At 28.0% G+C, this 17,448-nt stretch overlaps 2 protein-coding genes and 1 pseudogene across 6 annotated transcripts in view; all 3 read right to left on the bottom strand.

The window, feature by feature from the left end:
- Positions 1-7,443, bottom strand: part of LOC149877137 (uncharacterized) — a 29,473-nt gene extending 22,030 nt beyond the window's left edge. For 2 of the 4 annotated variants that reach the window (XR_016447793.1, XM_090073531.1), the window contains exons 1-15: positions 6,973-7,228; positions 5,203-5,720; positions 4,818-4,958; positions 4,394-4,567; positions 4,182-4,235; positions 3,552-3,609; positions 3,360-3,413; positions 3,194-3,247; positions 3,019-3,072; positions 2,622-2,666; positions 890-943; positions 568-612; positions 349-402; positions 166-210; positions 17-70 (exon numbers count right to left, since the gene is read on the bottom strand). Coding sequence is in view for 3 of the 4 variants with exons in the window: in XM_090073531.1 (XP_089929657.1) it covers positions 17-70; positions 166-210; positions 349-402; positions 568-612; positions 890-943; positions 2,622-2,666; positions 3,019-3,072; positions 3,194-3,247; positions 3,360-3,371 (417 nt within the window). In the remaining variant the exon portion in view is untranslated. Of the gene's footprint in view, positions 1-16; positions 71-165; positions 211-348; positions 403-567; positions 639-889; positions 944-2,621; positions 2,667-3,018; positions 3,073-3,193; positions 3,248-3,359; positions 3,414-3,551; positions 3,610-4,181; positions 4,236-4,393; positions 4,568-4,817; positions 4,959-5,202; positions 5,721-6,972 lie in introns of those variants that run through there. The other 2 variants (XM_090073530.1, XM_090073532.1) reach the window with 2 other exon arrangements.
- Positions 7,444-7,796: 353 nt separating this feature from the next.
- Positions 7,797-9,747, bottom strand: LOC145181725 (methylmalonic aciduria type A homolog, mitochondrial pseudogene; annotated as a pseudogene). The gene has a single exon (XR_016447795.1). The product of XR_016447795.1 is annotated as a methylmalonic aciduria type A homolog, mitochondrial pseudogene (transcript).
- Positions 9,748-9,828: 81 nt separating this feature from the next.
- LOC145181723 (phosphatidylserine lipase ABHD16A-like) overlaps positions 9,829-17,448 on the bottom strand; it is a 29,708-nt gene continuing 22,088 nt past the window's right edge. The window contains exons 11-20 of the mRNA XM_090073534.1: positions 15,669-15,718; positions 15,078-15,242; positions 14,907-14,970; positions 14,249-14,312; positions 14,000-14,056; positions 11,251-11,310; positions 10,978-11,054; positions 10,792-10,887; positions 10,643-10,689; positions 9,829-10,490 (exon numbers count right to left, since the gene is read on the bottom strand). Of these exons, the coding sequence (XP_089929660.1) occupies positions 10,398-10,490; positions 10,643-10,689; positions 10,792-10,887; positions 10,978-11,054; positions 11,251-11,310; positions 14,000-14,056; positions 14,249-14,312; positions 14,907-14,970; positions 15,078-15,242; positions 15,669-15,718 (773 nt within the window). The 3' untranslated portion in view covers positions 9,829-10,397. The remainder of the gene's footprint in view (positions 10,491-10,642; positions 10,690-10,791; positions 10,888-10,977; positions 11,055-11,250; positions 11,311-13,999; positions 14,057-14,248; positions 14,313-14,906; positions 14,971-15,077; positions 15,243-15,668; positions 15,719-17,448) is intronic.

Below are 17,448 nucleotides of genomic sequence, written 5' to 3'. Positions count from 1 at the left end.
AGAAATGAGAGCTTACAGGCGCCCCATCATTTCCAGCAGGACCACTTTGTCCAGGTAACCCTTGATCTCCCTTTTAAAAACATTTTAAATAAATTACTTAAAAAGCTATATAATCTTTTAAATTTAAAAAATTGTGCAATTTACTATATACAATTTACAATATACCTTATCTCCAGGAAGACCTGGATTTCCTGGTTGACCCCTGAATCCCTGACAAAATAAGTGACCAGTAAAAGTTCAAAAAGAAATTATAAAACTGAAAATAAGAACAATAACAAACATATCTTCTTTAGATGACCAACTTTTAAGAGTAGTAAAACAAATTTAAAATCAAAATATTATAGATACCCTAGCTCCAGGAATACCAAATAATCCCGGTAGACCTCGCTCACCAACTGGGCCCTAGTTTTAAGAGAGCATTTCAAAATTTTATAATTCAAACATTCAACCTTGAATTTTTTCTATTCAAACTGTTAACAATTTAAAAAAGATAAGTATTTATTTTTAAGATTTTTATTTTGAAATGCTTTATAAAGATAAAAAAAAAAAAAAAAAAAAAAAAATTACCATTGGACCACGCTTTCCAGGTGAACCAGGTTGGCCAGTAAATCCCTATGAATGATTCACAGAATTGCAAGCTATAACCAAATCAAAGATTTGTTGTTATGATGCTGATGATGATGCTGATGATGACAATGATAATGATTTGATGGCAGATGTGGTGGACAGTGAAGTTTATCACAATGATTATGATCTTGATGATAATAATCACATTGATATATGGAACAACTTATAACAAAAAAGTTTAACATTAAACAGTAATACAAGTATCTTTTTTTTTTAAAAAAAAAATACAATTATTAACATTTTAGGACAGATGAAATCCCACCTGTAAACCTCTTGGTCCAATTGGACCTTGCATGCCTGGATCTCCAGCTGCACCCTAATTAAAAAGGACAGAATGTATCTGTGGTTTTTTGCATTCACTATCATCATAAGGGTAAACAAAAGCATAAAAATGTATTTTTTTTTTCTACAAAATTTATTATAAATGAGCAATTTGTCTGCTGTATTAAAAAAGTTGCACTTTGAGACCTATTGGTTGGAACATATTTTTGCATATTTATACATTCTAAAGCATATTTTAGCATAACTTTATCAAGTTAATGATTTTAACTTATACTATTTTTTAATAACTTTTTACTTTAAAATAATTCTTCTCTAGTATATTAAGAAGTTTCATGATTTTTGTGTATTATTTTCATTTCACCATTGTTTAGTTGTTTGTTGTATAGATTAGGCTTTATTTCTTTACTTTTAGAAAATGTGTTGCTGATTGATATGGATGAGTAATCTAAAACTTTTATTTATGATTTAAATGATTAATCAATTAACCTCTAAATGTTAATGTTATTAATACAAATAAAGCATATATTACTATAGCTATTGAAAGATTGTTTCAGAATAAAAGTTATTTTGTGCCTAATATTTTATGTTTGAAATAATACCTTCTTTAAAAAAATAAACTCAAAAGTTCAATTGAATTATTAGTTGTTATTTAAATAATATTTATATAGCAAGTTAAAGATATTAAAGTAGTTTAAATAAATTTATTTTTATAGAATATCAAACATGAAGCTATCTACTCATGTAAACTGAGAGTGGTAGGAAAATTTTGTTTTGCAATGAATACAATGAATCTGTGTCAGCAAATAAAATATTTACTGTCAAACAGCACCATAAGAAGTACAAAACATATATTTGTGAAACCAAGTCTGCAGCAACATCTACACAGAAATAACTAAGATAACTTGCAGAGCATTTGTGTGGCACCTTTGTAACCAAACATACCCCTATATAAAATTAGGAATAAGGATATTATGGATTTTTTAGTAAAGTAAAGGGAGCACAAAACCCAATCTTATTAAGCACTGCAGAGCTTGACAAGGCTAACCATAATAATATTGCATGGCTTTTTGACAAGTTTGTCAAGATTTATCAGTGAAGGTTTTGAGAAAGATTCTACTGTATTGTTTATTTCAGATGCTGCACCATGTATAGCAAAAAGAAGTATAAGACATTAAAAGATTTTACCCAAAAACAACACATTTAACTTGCCCAGCTCATGGTTTACAGAGTATGCAAGCAAATATGAAGCGTTTGTCCTAATTTTGATTGACTTATATCAAATGTAAAAAAGGTGTTCTTAAAAGCCCCATCAAGATTAGATATTCCTATGGTTGAGTTTTATTTTTTGTTTAAGTTGATATTAAGAAAGTAAATGAGTTACTCAAGTATAAATTATAACACACACACACACATACAACTATGATATAACAAAATGTATAATTTGAGTTGAGTTGTTTTTATGACTATATATTATTAAAACTATATGTAGAATAAATCAATTTTTATTTTTAGTTTTATCAGATTTAAAGAGCACATTAAATATTTTAAGTTGAATAGAATATTTCAATATGCTTGTAAACTTTTATCTTTCATAATAATAATGAATTCTACTAAAAATAGAAATATTTTTAGTTAATGAGTTTAATCAAAAATATGTAGGATAAAAGTTGTAACAAAGATGAAAACAAAAAAATAAAAAACATATTTAATACCTTTTCACCTGGAGGTCCAGGAGGGCCAATTTCTCCATTATCTCCCTATAAAATTGATTTTTTACATAAACTACAGGTAATTGTCTTGTTTTGTATTAAAAAGTTTTCAAGATTTAACCAATTTTCTTCACCTAATTTATTTATCAATAATTATGAAGTGAATGTTATGTAATTATTGATTATTGATAAATATAGAAAATGACTGGAATAGTAGTAATGGATTAAAAATGTTAAGAAGACATTAGGAAAAACAGACTAAAAACTGTATAAGGAACATTTATTAAAATTTGCTTAATAGAGTTATTATAGTTCATAACAAAAATATTTTATATATAATTTATATATACTTGGGATCTCAATACCAATACATTTAAATCCCATTTGAATAACTACTCACTTTTTCCCCTTCTGGTCCTGGCTCACCTTGTGGGCCAGGTATCCCTTGTAATCCCTAATAAAAATAGCATTTTTATGTTCTATGTACATATTATTATTTAAGAATAAATGTATACAATACATACCACGATATTTATCATTATAAATAAAGGAACATTATTTAAAAATCAATTTACTGGTTCCCCTTTTATACCAGGTCTTCCAGGTAAACCAATCATTCCATGAAATCCCTTAAAAAAAATTTTTGTTTCTAAAGATTTAAACAAGTTTTAATATATGATTAAAAAAATATTCAGAAAATAAAAATATTCAGAAAATAAAAACAAGCTAGCACTTATGTACCCTTTCACCCATAGGACCTTGCAACCCAATTGGCCCAACAGCTCCTTTCTCTCCCTAAGCAAAAATTTAATCAAAAGAAAATTAAATCTACAAAAAAAACAACTAAAGTACTGAATTAGACTTAAAATTCTTTCAATTTATGAAAGTTAAATTCAAGGAAAGTTTAAGTAAAAACTTATTTAGTATATGTACCTACTCGTTCTCCTGTTTCTCCTCTTTGTCCAGGGGGGCCTTGCGGACCAATATTTCCCTTAAAAATTTATGGTTTTATGACACTCATTTCTTCATTTAACATATCAAATGTGTTGTACTTTGAATTAAAATGTAAGTTAGTTCCATAAGGTCTGGAACTAACTTACATTTTAATTCAAAATACAACACATTTAGACTTTTGAAAAAGTCTGACCTTTTAAAAGGCAGAGTTTAAAAAAAAGTGAAACTATTTTAAAACCCATTAAAAAATTGCCTAAACTACAAAAAAGTTAGTGATTTTCCAACTTTGATTGAACAGTTAAAACTTAATATACTTTTAATCTATGGTTATATAGTAAATGTTTCCCAAGCACGTAAGTATCATTTTCACTTTAAATGAGCATAGCAACATCTGTGGTATGTAATGTTTCATTTTTTCAAAAAAAAATTTTAAAGACATGACCTAATATGAGCACATGTGATTACACTTCTCTGTATACACATTATTTATAAAAGCACTCATACTATGATTTGTAAACATTTTAAAAACTATTTATGAATATTTTTATTTTAATTTAGGTGATTTCCAACATTCTCACTTTTTTAGAAAAAAATCTAAAAAAAACTTACCCTACTACCAGGAAATCCTTGAGCCCCTTTTTCACCATCATGTTCTTTAGGACACTTTAAAAAAAAAACAAAAAAATAAACAATTTAAAACAAAAGTTAATGGAAATACAAGGTCATCAGTAAAATAAAACTTGATATTAAGATAATATACAACAATTAGGTTAAAATTTCAGACTACGTTGATTTTAAAATGACAAAATTCTTAAATATACCCCAAGAAATCCTTTTTGTAATTCAACTGAATTTTCTTTATCTTCTAACAGTAGAGAGTCAGATAAAATGGACAAATTTAAAGGAGAATTTGAAACATTTTTATCAAGATTTGGTAATCCCAGAGTTAGATTTAAGTTTGAATGACTTTTACCAAGTTCAACATTTATGTTTTCCTACACAAAAACAAAAAAACTATACAGTGAGTAGAAACATTTATATTAATACTTGAATCTTGCCTAAAAATAGAACACACATAAAAAACAACCTTATACTTAAATGCAGAATGAAATCACTAACTCTAAAATCTATTAGTCTAGAATTTCTTTTGATTAGTCTAGATGTTTTTTGTTTAGTGTTTTACATATGTTTGTTAAGGTTTGTTAAACCTTGTTAAGTGTAAATTATAACAAATGTTTTTCTGACCAAAGGATCTGGCAAGTATGGTGGAATCAATGTCGGCCCACTCTCTATAAATTGAGGCATATCACAGCTTGGCATGATCATGTCACAATAGGAAGATGCAGATATTTTGTCAGAAGAAACTCTCAAATCTTGAAGATAGCCCTGGAAATATTATATATAGAATTTATGTATCAAATGTTATACTGTATTTGTCTTTTGTAATACAAATATATAATGAGACATAACTAATATATTTGTATAAAAAAGACAAAAGAACAAAATAAAAGTAGCACAAACTACATACAATAATAAGTTTAAAATATTTAAAATTCTAAATTATAATTAATATTTCATAGGTTTTTACCTGCATAACAAATATGCTAAAAAATAACTTAAAATTTCTGACCTCAAAACCATTTTCTTTATCTTTAGTGTATCCGATTTCTATAGATAATTGATCATTTGACACAATAAGTAATGAAGCAGTCATGTTGAAGCTTCCAATTAATTTACAATCTGAAAAGAACTCCAGTATGGTTTCATCAATAGAAAGACCAAGTCGATGCCAGGTGTTGTCTTTTAATTCAATATCAAACTCATAGGAGTTGAGTATATTATCATAAAAGTCTATACTTAATGAAGTTCCAATTCTTAAACCAATCCATTTGTCAGAGTATATAAAACGCAGAAGGTAAAACTCATTTGTAAGTGATTCTGCAAGTTTAACTGTAGCAAGAAATGAAATTTGATTTGTTGAAAAGTGCTCTACCAAAATTTGTGACGCACTAAATGGTTTTAATGTCATCAAGGAAATATCTCCTAAAGATTTTCCATTTGATGGTCTATCAGGACAAAATCCTTGGATTGTTTTGAAGTAACTATTGCGATTAGATAAATGAAAAGTCTTGATAATATCAATAGAGCCTGAAGTAACAAATAAATATATTTGCTTAACCAAACTTAAGTAATCTGCTACTTTGAAAAGAATTTTATATTCAGAAATAGTTGTAACAACAACAACTGGAACAAAGACGTCCACATTATTATAGTTAGTTTTCGTTACTAAGTGAGACTAAGAAATCTGATCAGACAATCAATTTACCGAATTCTATAATTCATTAATTAAAAAAGAGCTAAAGTTACTATTCTCGAAACCTTTAACTAAAAAAAATAACACATTTTTAATAAAAAAAATAGTCAACGTTGGACTTCCATTTTGAATTTCGAATAGAAAGGAACATTCGAATTTAGAAAAGAACTTTTATCGACTTTGTTTAAAAAATTAATATTTACATGAACTGACAAAGTCGTTTTACTCATTAAGATTTGCAAATTATTTTTTTAAGGTAGATGTTTTTTTACATGTTGCTTTAAATTTGACATTCCAAAAAATAAAATCGTGAGCCAAAATGGCTATATTATTTCAATATTTTGATTGGATTCATCTCTAATACTTTTCGATAGAAAAATATTGGCGTAAAAATCCTTAAAGTTTGCTTTTGTTTAAATATGGCTTGCTCTCAAGTTTCTTCATTACGGTAATTTTGTAAAGTAAAAGTATCAAGAAAAAAAAAAAAAAAAAAAAAAAGTTTAGTTACGCTTATTTTAATTAAAAGTTATCCAATGGTCGAGAATGAAAAAAGGACAATCCTACTACTGTGCTAAGTAAATTACGTAACATGTTTAGATATTTAGTTGAACTAAATTGGGACCATCTATAACATTGAGAAACTACAAAGTATTTTAAATGTTAAGAAAAACCAAGGTAGCGCTTTGTTCAAACAACTGTGGGAATATCCTGTTATATTTTTACATCCTGTATAACTCAGAGAGGAAGTGTAAACTGTTTAGATAAAGAAAAGATACTGTCTGACGCTTAAGTAAATACTTTTTTTAATTATGACGTTGATTAATAGACTACTAATCTGACAAAGTAATTTTTTAAAAGTTGAATATTAAAAACTTATTTCAATTAAATTAAAAGAATTGTTAACAAAAAAGATAGTTGTAGCAGTGAAAGATCAGTATCTTTATTCAAAATAAAACATCAGCGATTTTACAATAGACCAGTATCTCAGATTTTATGACTTAAAAACATTTTTGCGATAACTCGCCAATTTATATTGTAATAGAAATTAGAGCTCCTAATATTTCAATAAATAACCCTAAAGGTTACCTCGCAAAACACTGTTGACATCTCGCGCCCAATAAATGCACAATAAAACTGCAATCAGATGTATTTGATAATTAGATTGATTTTGGATACCACGTATTACCATGTTACAAAACAATATTGCAACTAGCGTCTATACAGAATTTATATTCTTTATGAAATGGCGCTGAGTGACATGTTCTCTGAATGTTTTTATACAAAATATTCGTAGAATTTTTTAATGCCACCACTTAGCCAGGTTGAATTAAAAACATGTCCTAAGAATTTTCTACTTGTTTGTTTTATGATTTGAAATAGTTTGTAAATTACGGAACGCTTGGGTATTGATTTTTGCAAAGTAATCCAACGATATCTAAACAACGAAAACTAAAGCGGCTTTGTTTTTATTAGGAAAATGACATGGCGTTGCATATGTTCATATCCGTTTTTTTTTTCATGACTTAGCGACGCTTCATTGTTTAACATCACGGATATGTTTTTGGCTTTCCGTAATAAGCTAATTGTAATGTCTATCGCAAATATAAATGGTGTAATATAAATACACACTCTATATTAAAAAGTGAAAAAGACTGATAGTATTTCAAAAACGCACAAAACAAACAACCATAAAGATTTATTAATGTAACCTTTTGTAACTTCTTCGAGTCTAAAGTAATTACGTAAAAATAACTCAAACCTTCATTTGTGTTAGATAAAACTGCTCGTTGTTTTAAATGCTTCGAATCAATTTATCAAAATATGACTTTATCGAAGATATTTGAAGAAAAAAAGCCTAATTTAACAACAATATCTGAAACAAGAGATTTTAAACTGAAAAATTGTAAAAATTTCTTTATGATTACGAAAAGTGAGCAAAAAGGTAATATTATTACAGCAAAGTGGAAACTACAACTACCGTAGCGAATTTAGTTTTTATTTCATTTTCATTATTGAATTTAATGTAATACTTCAAGAGCACTTATCTCAATATGTAAGTCAACGTCATTTAATGTTAAATGGCCCAATATATGAAAAGATTTCAAATTTTATGCCTGAGGAATGTAAAAAATTTTGAACTCTTGTTCAGATATATAGTTAGAATTTGATGTAAATATAAAACCACTATAAAAAAATAATAAGAAAAAATAAATAAGTAAGCGAGACAAACGTTCGTTAGTAACGCATTCTTGTTTATTGTAAGTTCACAAATTCGATAGTTTTTTCAAATTACCCATTCCATAAGATAAATAGGTTGTTGGTAAAAAATATATTTCGGTCGAAAACAAGTAAAATATTTCCCTAAAATAAGGCTCAAATAAATCAGTGCCAGCTTGTAAGTAAGAAGCGCTCTAACTTGGGCATGAAAATATTCAAAAGCACCCAACTTCGAGTCAGGCATTTCATGCACCAGATGAGTACAAGAACTACTTTTCGACAGCATGTAATCTATGCTTTATCTTTTTAAGTTCAGACTGAAAGTCTCCAATTAAACTTAATACCAATGCACTTCTTTAGAACGTCAAGTCCTTTTAGTTTACGATTCATTTTAAAAGGTCTGACTTACTGCTGCTGGCCTTGAACAATAGAATAACATTACAACTGTAAACAAGTATGAGGTCTTGATTGACTGATTGGTTTAATATTTTTCGACTTTATTATCGTTAAACATTTTCAGCAAATTGTTCGCAGCCATATTTGGTGTCATTAATTCGTCCTCGACATACATTTCATAGTTTTTAATTTGTTTAAGAAATTGTTGGTTTTTTGTAAAAGTCCCTAAAATATTTTCTCTCAAAATTCTCCACATCCAAGCCTTATTTTGCTGTTTCCGCTTTAAGTAGAATAAATTTTTCAAAAGCATTAACTCTTTAAATTCAAGCATGTTGCTCCATACTTTATCAAAGCCTTCATCAAATAACGATGAAACAGGATAAACGCTTGGATGCCAAATATCAGTGGATCGCCTAAGTAACTTAAGAGCACTGGCATACTCGCTCTGAATCCTCCTTGCGGCAGGAAGAAGATCACCGTCTGCTTTGTTCACTAAAACTAAATCCACCATTTCTACAATTCCTTTTTTAATTCCTTGCAACTCGTCACCAGAAGCAGGAGGTATAACCAATACAAACATGTCAACCATATCGCTTACAGCAACTTCTGATTGACCTATACCAACTGTTTCTACAAGGATAATGTCGTAACCTGAAGCTTCACATAAAATAATTGCTTCGTTGGTTTTTTTTGCTACTCCACCAAGTGTTCCTGCAGTTGGAGATGGACGAATATAAGCATTTGGGTCATGTGAGAGCGTAACCATCCTAGTGCGATCACCTAGTAAAGATCCACCAGTTTTAACTGACGATGGATCAATAGCAAGAACGGCTACTTTATGACCTTCACGTGTTAACCTTTTACCGAATGTTTCGATTAGTGAACTTTTACCAGCTCCTGGTGCTCCTGTGAGTCCAATCCTGAAAGTTGATTTACCAGCTGTTTCATGGCGAACTTTAAGGTAAGAAAGAGCTTTCGAAAGCAGTGTATCTGCTTGACATTTATGAGAATCTTTTGTAGACTCGATTAACGTTATTGTAGTAGCGAGCGTAGCTCGATTACCACTAACAAGTTGCTCAAATAACTCGTCAACTGTTTTTAACGACATTTTACTTTCTGAACTATATGCCATGTTAGGTTTTAATTTTCCGAAAAGATAGGAAGGCGAAATTACAGTCCTTCTTAGAAGTGACATTATAATCATTTGTTTGCAATTAACCTGGAAAAGAAAGCAGTTTTTACAATTTCAAAGTTAATAAGATAGAAAATCTAGAAAACTAAGCAAATTAAGAGAACACTATTGAGTTGTATTCGCAACAAAAAAAATGCTTTTTAACAAAATGCTTCTCTCAATATTTTCAATAGTTATCAAGACATATAATCTGATATTTTTTCACAACGTACATATTCACGATATATCAACATTCACAAATTCATATTCACGTTAAAAATATCCTCTACAAGTTCGAGCAAAATTTTACAATTGATGAAATTTAACACAGAAAAAAAAAAGTTAATTTAATTAAAATCTTCCTAAAATGCCCCGATCAAGAATCATCGAATATAGAGAAAAAGTCATCACTTATCAGTTTGTTTGTTGTTTTTTTTTTTAAAAAAAAAAAAAAAAAGCAGCACATTTAATGAAACGCTATTTTAAAATAAACACCTCTTCGCATATTTTCTCTAAGTGGCAGAATGAACATGTAAAATATAAATTTATTATGGCTTTAATTTTAATGCACAACCGCATTCACCATAAAATTACAATTATCCATAAAAACATTTAAGTATTTTGAAAGTAAGGTCCTGAGGCGAAGTAAGGTCCTGAGGCGAAGTAAGGTCCTGAGGCGAAGACCTTACTGGACAATAACTTAATGTTTAGGTTTGCATTGCACTTTTCAAGTTAACTTATGTTGCCAAGGTAATAAAAAGTATTGAGAAGGTAGAGGAACACAATGAGTAGCGTCAAAATGGTCCAAATACTTAAGAGTCTAAATAAAAGATAATTTATAAAAAAAAAAGATAATTATGTTTATAACAATAGAACTCTATCTAAAATTACTTCCTAATTTCAGATAATAAAATTTAAGTCAAAAAAACTCTTGCTATATAATAAAACAAATTGCACTTAAAATGTACTTACCAAGAACATAGTAGCTCTTGTTTTTTCAACTTGAGACCATGAAGCTCCTAGTTAAATAGATTAAAAAAAAAAAACTTCAGATCCCGACAAAGACTATCAAAATTACATGAATACAAAAATTACGGCTCATACCAAATACCAGGATTTACCTATCTCCAGTGGGAAAGTAGGTTGAGTTCCTTTAAGAGCAAAACGATTTTCAAAGTCATTGTTGTGATCGTAGCCGATACTTTTTAAAACTGCAGCTGCATTAAGTTAAAGAATAAGGCATTAAAAAAAAAAAAAAAGGAAAGCGTAATTCTTTTTTTTTTTTTAACATAATATTTATAATCTACCTTGAGAAGCGGTGTTATCTAACGCTAGATAAGAGTGAAGCACTTCTAAACTTTCTTTCGTAACTATATTAGGGTATCTAGAGAGGAAATTTTTAATGCAACAACAATTATAAACAAAATACAACAAGATTCAAAAAAATATCAGAAAATGTATTAGAATATACCAGTATCAATAGAAATAAAAAATAACAGATATAACAACTAGCAAAAAAAAGCTCTGATGCTTTATCTATTCATTAACTTCTTTGAAGTTTATATTAGTTAACTTTATACCTAAAAGATAAGATCTTCTCCAGTAAGAAATTACATCTGTTTGTAGCAGGATCGTTAGGACTAATATAAAAAAATTTTTTACTAAAGAATGATTAATTAGCACAATATTACAGGTCAGATAACCCAAACTATATAGTTTAATAACAGACCTAAGGATTTTTAACATTACACAGGTGTTTTTAGAAGAGAGGTATGGAGGCATAGAATATAGATATGGGTAAAATAAAGACAATTATCTTCGTCACTATTCATAAGCATATAAAGTTGAAATTTCAACATCAATAATGTATCTTAAAATTAATACTTTATTTTATTGAGAAGAAAAAAAATATTGTTGATATAAATTGAGTTATGAGGTGATCCTTTTCTGTTTTACTATATGTTGCTGCTCCACAGAGTTGGTATCATCTTTGCTGCATAGAGAAATAGTTCCTCTATAGTCAATCTATTGACAAATTTGGAAAATATTTTTAAATTGGTCGAGAAAGGACCACAGAAAAGTCAGAGTGTTTAACCAAAGTTCGTCCTCCATTTTGGTCAGGTTTAGTAAACTGAAAATGAACCAAGAGTTCTCTCCAATTAATGAACCAAGACCTGATGATGTTTCTTATTTAGAGTGCAGACTTTGGAACACATTTGACTTTTCTGGATGTTGGAACTGATCAGGAACTAGTTTGGAGAACGCTTTTTCAATGTCCTCTTACTCTACATCAGTAAAGGCAAGTATTTAGATGAGACCTTGGTCTCATCTAAATACCAGCAGTACCTCTCTATTGACATCAAGGTGCTCTAAATTGCATTTAAAACTCTTTTAAAACTAGAATTTCAATTTATTATTTGTATTATACGATTAGCCAGTAGGTTTATTATATACTGACCTTTAAAGTCATCTGATATCAAACATTTTTGGCTTTAAATTATTTTACCCCAAATCACCAGACAGGTGTGAGCAAGTTAAATATCCAAAATTGAAATACTTTGAAATACCCTTATATATATATATATATATATATATATATATATATATATATATATATATATATATATATATATATATATATATATATATATATATATATATATATATATATATATATCCCTTTTTTGGGACAAAATTTTATTTTTAGCATTCCTTCATTTCTTGTAGTATGAATGGATGAAAAAAAACATTGTCTGTCATAAAATTTATTTTTGACAGGGCCCCAGCAGTCCAAAGTTTAAAAAAAAATATCATTTCTGACCCAAAAAAGCCACTTTTTGAGGATCTGGGGATCTCTATTTTAAAGATATTTATATAAAACATTTTTTTTTAAATTTATATGAATCTGAATATGTAAATTATAATTTTGACTTATGATTTTTAATAAAAAAATAAATTTTAGTCAAAATTATGCTGTAAGTAAAATAAAAAACATGTTTTAGTTTTAAAAGGTAATGAGTAACTAACAAAGGAAAAAAAAAATGATTGGTTTACAATATAGCATAAAATATAGAAGCTTCCTAGCATAACAGTTATAACAAGTATAAACTGGTATAACAAGTTTTTACTATTTTATCAGAGGCTTGTTACCCATTTCTTATTGAGAAGGGCTTGTTACCCATTTCTTATTGAGAAGGGCTTGTTACCCATTTCTTATTGAGAAGGGCTTCCTACTTTGCTTTCTCATACCACAATGCACTTAACTACACTTTTCCCTTATTAGCTTGTATGTCTTTTCCTCTACAGTACCAGAAAAAGATCTTGACTAAGGTCTTCATCATGGCTGATGAAAACAAAATCTTTTAATATATGGATGTTCTTTTTTTAGCATCACAACCAGGAGATTGCAAACAAACTGTTTGAACTCTCTAAAGGGCTCAAAAGATACAAAATATAGTTGGAAGTTGCAGCTATTTTCCGCTTATCATGCTGAAGTATATTGAAGATCAATTGGATCCTGATTCCGCTAAAGATACCAAAATCCTCAGTGAAGTAACAGTTGATGACATTATTTTAGATAAAACAATTCAAGAAATTGAAACATAAAGTCAAACAAAAACATAAAGTCTCCTTCTTTAGAGCTGTGATTCAATTTACCAAGAGGAGATCAATCAATTTGCCAAGAGGAGCTTAATACTATTCTATGCCTTTTAATTTTCTTCCTTTGGTAAATTCTTAAACAATTTTACCATCAAACTCGAGTATCATATAGGATTATTTTATATCTTTAGTTGTTCTCTAGCCTCACTTGTGGCTTCTTCTATCACTTTTTTTCCTAATCCTTTAGACATTTGATTTATACAACTCCCAACTACAGCAAATCAATCTTGTTTTTTGTTAACAGCCTTGTTTTGGTTAAACTATAATGTTGTTAAAAATCTGTTAATTTGTCAATGTTTTTCAAAAATAAGATTTTCAGATATAAAAAAACAATTAAAATACAAAATCCTTGATTTCACAGGAATATCTTTAAAGTTAAAGAGATCTTCATATCCTCAAAAGTGTCATTTTTGAGTCAGAAAATGCACTTTTTTAAACTTAGGAGTGCTAGGGACCTGTCAAAAGTTTTATGGGCTAAAACTAAACACATTGTTTTTTCACCAAATTACATCATATGGAAAGAAATTCTTCCAAAAATAGGACACCTTAACTATTAGACACATGCATACATATAGATACATTATAAATTTTAAAATTACAAAAAGTATAGAACTTATAGCAAATTAGAAGCCAAAAATCCTGCAAACTAAAAGAGATTTATCAACATACATTGTTGTGATAATTTCTTCGCGTAGCCTTCGTATGAACCTAATTGGCCCTGGATATCTTAACAAAAAAATATACATATATTTAAATTTTACTTTTTTTAAATTACAGAGCACCAAAAACATATATTTGTTAAGATGTCTAAATATAACATGCAGTATATATATATAAATGTATATGCACATGAAAATGTTTAACATGAAAACAAATTAAAGACAAAGATTAATGAAATATAAGTAACAATAAACTCACTTAATCAGATTTCTGGTATTATTAAGGTTCATGTAATTGTTAATAACACTAGTAACAACACCAGCTGTATGAGAAAAAAGTTAAACAAAAAAAAAGTCACAAATAAAGCCACTAATATACAATGTCTACCAAAAACATCACAAAAAAAATTGAAAAATTAATTATTAACAATACAGAGAAGCAATTTTTCCCTTTTTAATAATCTTAGATTTACATTAACAATCTTAAATTTACATCCATATTAAGCCAATATTAACACTCATATTAAGTAAAACTAATATTTTGTCACCAAGCATTACTATATACTAATGAGGAAATCAAAAGAAGCACCTAGACATATTTCATTTCGCGTTCCTTGTTTAGTTAAAGTTTAGTTAAACTGTTTTCCACAAAAATTACATATCTAATTGCACGTTCAGAATTTGAAACTTCTTTAAAAGTACTGAAAGAAAGAATTTTTTTAAATATAAAAGGAAAAAAAAATTACTGAAAATCTAGTGTTTAGCTAATGTTAAAACTATTTTAACCAAAGCAATTAACTTGGGAATTTTTGTATAACAATACTTAAAATCGTGTTTCACATGCAGTTTTAAGGAAAAGTGAATTTTTACTGTGAAAAACTAAGCATTAGTTATAGAAAAACTAAAACAAGATTTACATGCAAATGCTGGCATCCTTGCTTGTGCTAAAGTAGTTATGTCATCAAATGTAGCATCAAGTATCTAAATTACATACTTTTATCTGGGAATTGTTTGAATTTTCAGATAAAAAAGAAAAAATTCAAACACTTAAGAAAAATATTGTAGCAAAAAACAAATGAGTAACTTACCACACCTTTAATATTTGGATAAATCATGGCTGCATAAGAAGCAGCATAACCACCTATTGACCATGCAAACATAACTATGTCTTCACATTTAAATCCTAATTTTGAAACTGCATAACGAACTACAACATCTATTGCATGTTCCTCTGAAGTAGGACTTGGAGTGCCCTAAAAGTAGAATTTAAAGTTAATCTAAGTATCATTTAATGTGCAAACACCCAAAACAAATATATTTGTATATTGATCTAAAAATGTATATGAAGAAATCATAACAGCTGCTATTAGAAATTTTAAAGTAAAAGCACCATATCTTCTTCATCTTCATAGCAGATAGAACCATTTATTCTTTTAAAACTTTTTGTGAAAGAATAAGCAATCTTAAGAAAATCTTGCAACAACAATTTTTTTTTTTTGTAAAATGTGTGGTGGAACTTCTTCATTTGTTAACAAATACTGACTTTTAAAATTTCTTTGAACCTCATTTCTCCTGAGTAAATTTATTTTAAAGAAAATTCCCAACAACAAAAAAAAATTTTCCACCAATAAATTTCAAGATTTCTGATCTTCTCTCTGCAGTTAAAGAGTAAAACTTACTGAACTCCCCATGAAGCCAGGGTGATTCCATCCTAAGACTGAATAACCTCCTAATGTAAAAAAAAAAAAAAAAAAAAAAAAAAAAAAAAGACATAAAATATATCTAAGTTAAAACAAAAATCGTTATTTCTTAGTAGCTTGGTTCCATTTCATGTTTCAAAAGGATTCAATTTAAAAAGTGTAAATATAAAATTTTTTCACAAATTTATCAAAATTATAAAAAACTTACTTTTAACATATTTGTTTTATTTTTGGAAAATTATGTATCTTTTTGCCTAATTATACATTTCCAGATCATATTGCATTAACATTAAACTATTTACAAAATGAAACATCTTTGTTACACTGTTTAACACTCAAAAGTCTTTAAAGATCACAAAACCATAAGCATTCTAATTAGGAGTAAAAGTCAATAGACAAAATTTTTTGTCAGCTTTTTTACATTACTCCAAGAGATTTTTCTGAAGTAGTGAATATTTTGTTTATACTTATGTTTTTAGTAACTTTCTGTTAATCAGGCTAAATGACCCAAAAATCTGACCCTAAATCAGGTCACAAGTCTCTTTTGTCCTAAACTGGTGTTACAGAAAATGTCTTCAATATCCATAATGCCTTTGTTAAAATGTCTGAACAGTTTCTGTGCAGTTTGTGGTGCCACTGTACCTGTTTTTGCATCCAAATTCTTTTTCCAATAATGACACAACAATACATAGAGCTCAAAATTTTTGATTTTGTAATCAGAAATTTTAAAAAACCAATAAGCCTTTGATAATAGCCACAAAACCAGATTAAAAACAGTCATTATTTTAGCTTTATTTTAGAAAAAGCATTATTTTAACAAGGATTTAAAATTTTTTCTTGACCAAATATAGTTTCCATATGCTCTAAAAAAAAGCAGTAGTTTTTTTTTAAATTATTTATCTTTTACTTTACTTTAATGAGTATTACATTCTATATTTCTTAAGTTCTCCTCTCAAAACATAAATACCAGAACTAGATATATTCTGAAAAGCTCTTAAAGTGGTGTGTTAACATGAAAATGCCATCAAAACCAATATTTTTCAACAGACCGATAAAGGAGGGGCTAGTGAGATTTTGTCTTGTGTTTCCCACTGGGTAAGAGGCTATCAGTTGAAATGTTGAAAAAAAACTTTTTTCAAAATTGTTTTTCACAAAATTTTAGTTGATTATTTATTTTTTGTAAAAATAACCATTTTTAATAGGAAAAAAATGTTATTGATTTTAGGGTGTCATTTAAGGGGGGCAGTATTTTTAATGAGTCAGTACTTTTTTATATTTAACTTTCAGTGTTTTATTGAGATGGTCAGTATTCTAATTAAATTTTCGGTGTTATATATTAGCTGTCATTTGATTAGTTTACTTATCAATTTTTAATTAAGTAGTCAGTTATCTAATTAAAATGATCTGTATTTTAAATAGAATGATCTATGGCTTAAGTAAAATGATCTACAATTTAATTAAACTAATGTGATTTTTAACTGAAATATTTTAGTGAAAACTAGATTGCCATTTTTATCTGAGCACTGAACAAAGAAAGTTTGGAAAAACAGAAAAAAATGATAACAGAAGAGCAAGTATCATTGAAACCAAGGAAACAGAAACAAGAATGAAAGAAAGAATATTAAAAAAATCATACCATAGATGTAAAGCCTTTCAAAGACACTAAAAGTAATGTAATGCTACAGTTTGTTTTTTATTTAATTTAGCATGTGACAATCTCATCATTTATAGAACTGAAAATGGACATGAACATGACAGT

This window comes from Hydra viridissima, unplaced genomic scaffold (assembly GCF_058129835.1).
Source record: "Hydra viridissima isolate aposymbiotic clone 2 unplaced genomic scaffold, HvirCarnegie_v1 scaffold_16, whole genome shotgun sequence".
Classification (NCBI taxonomy): domain Eukaryota; kingdom Metazoa; phylum Cnidaria; class Hydrozoa; order Anthoathecata; family Hydridae; genus Hydra; species Hydra viridissima.
The sequence above is the reverse complement of the archived record's forward strand: the minus strand, read 5'-3'. Positions and strand labels throughout refer to the sequence as shown.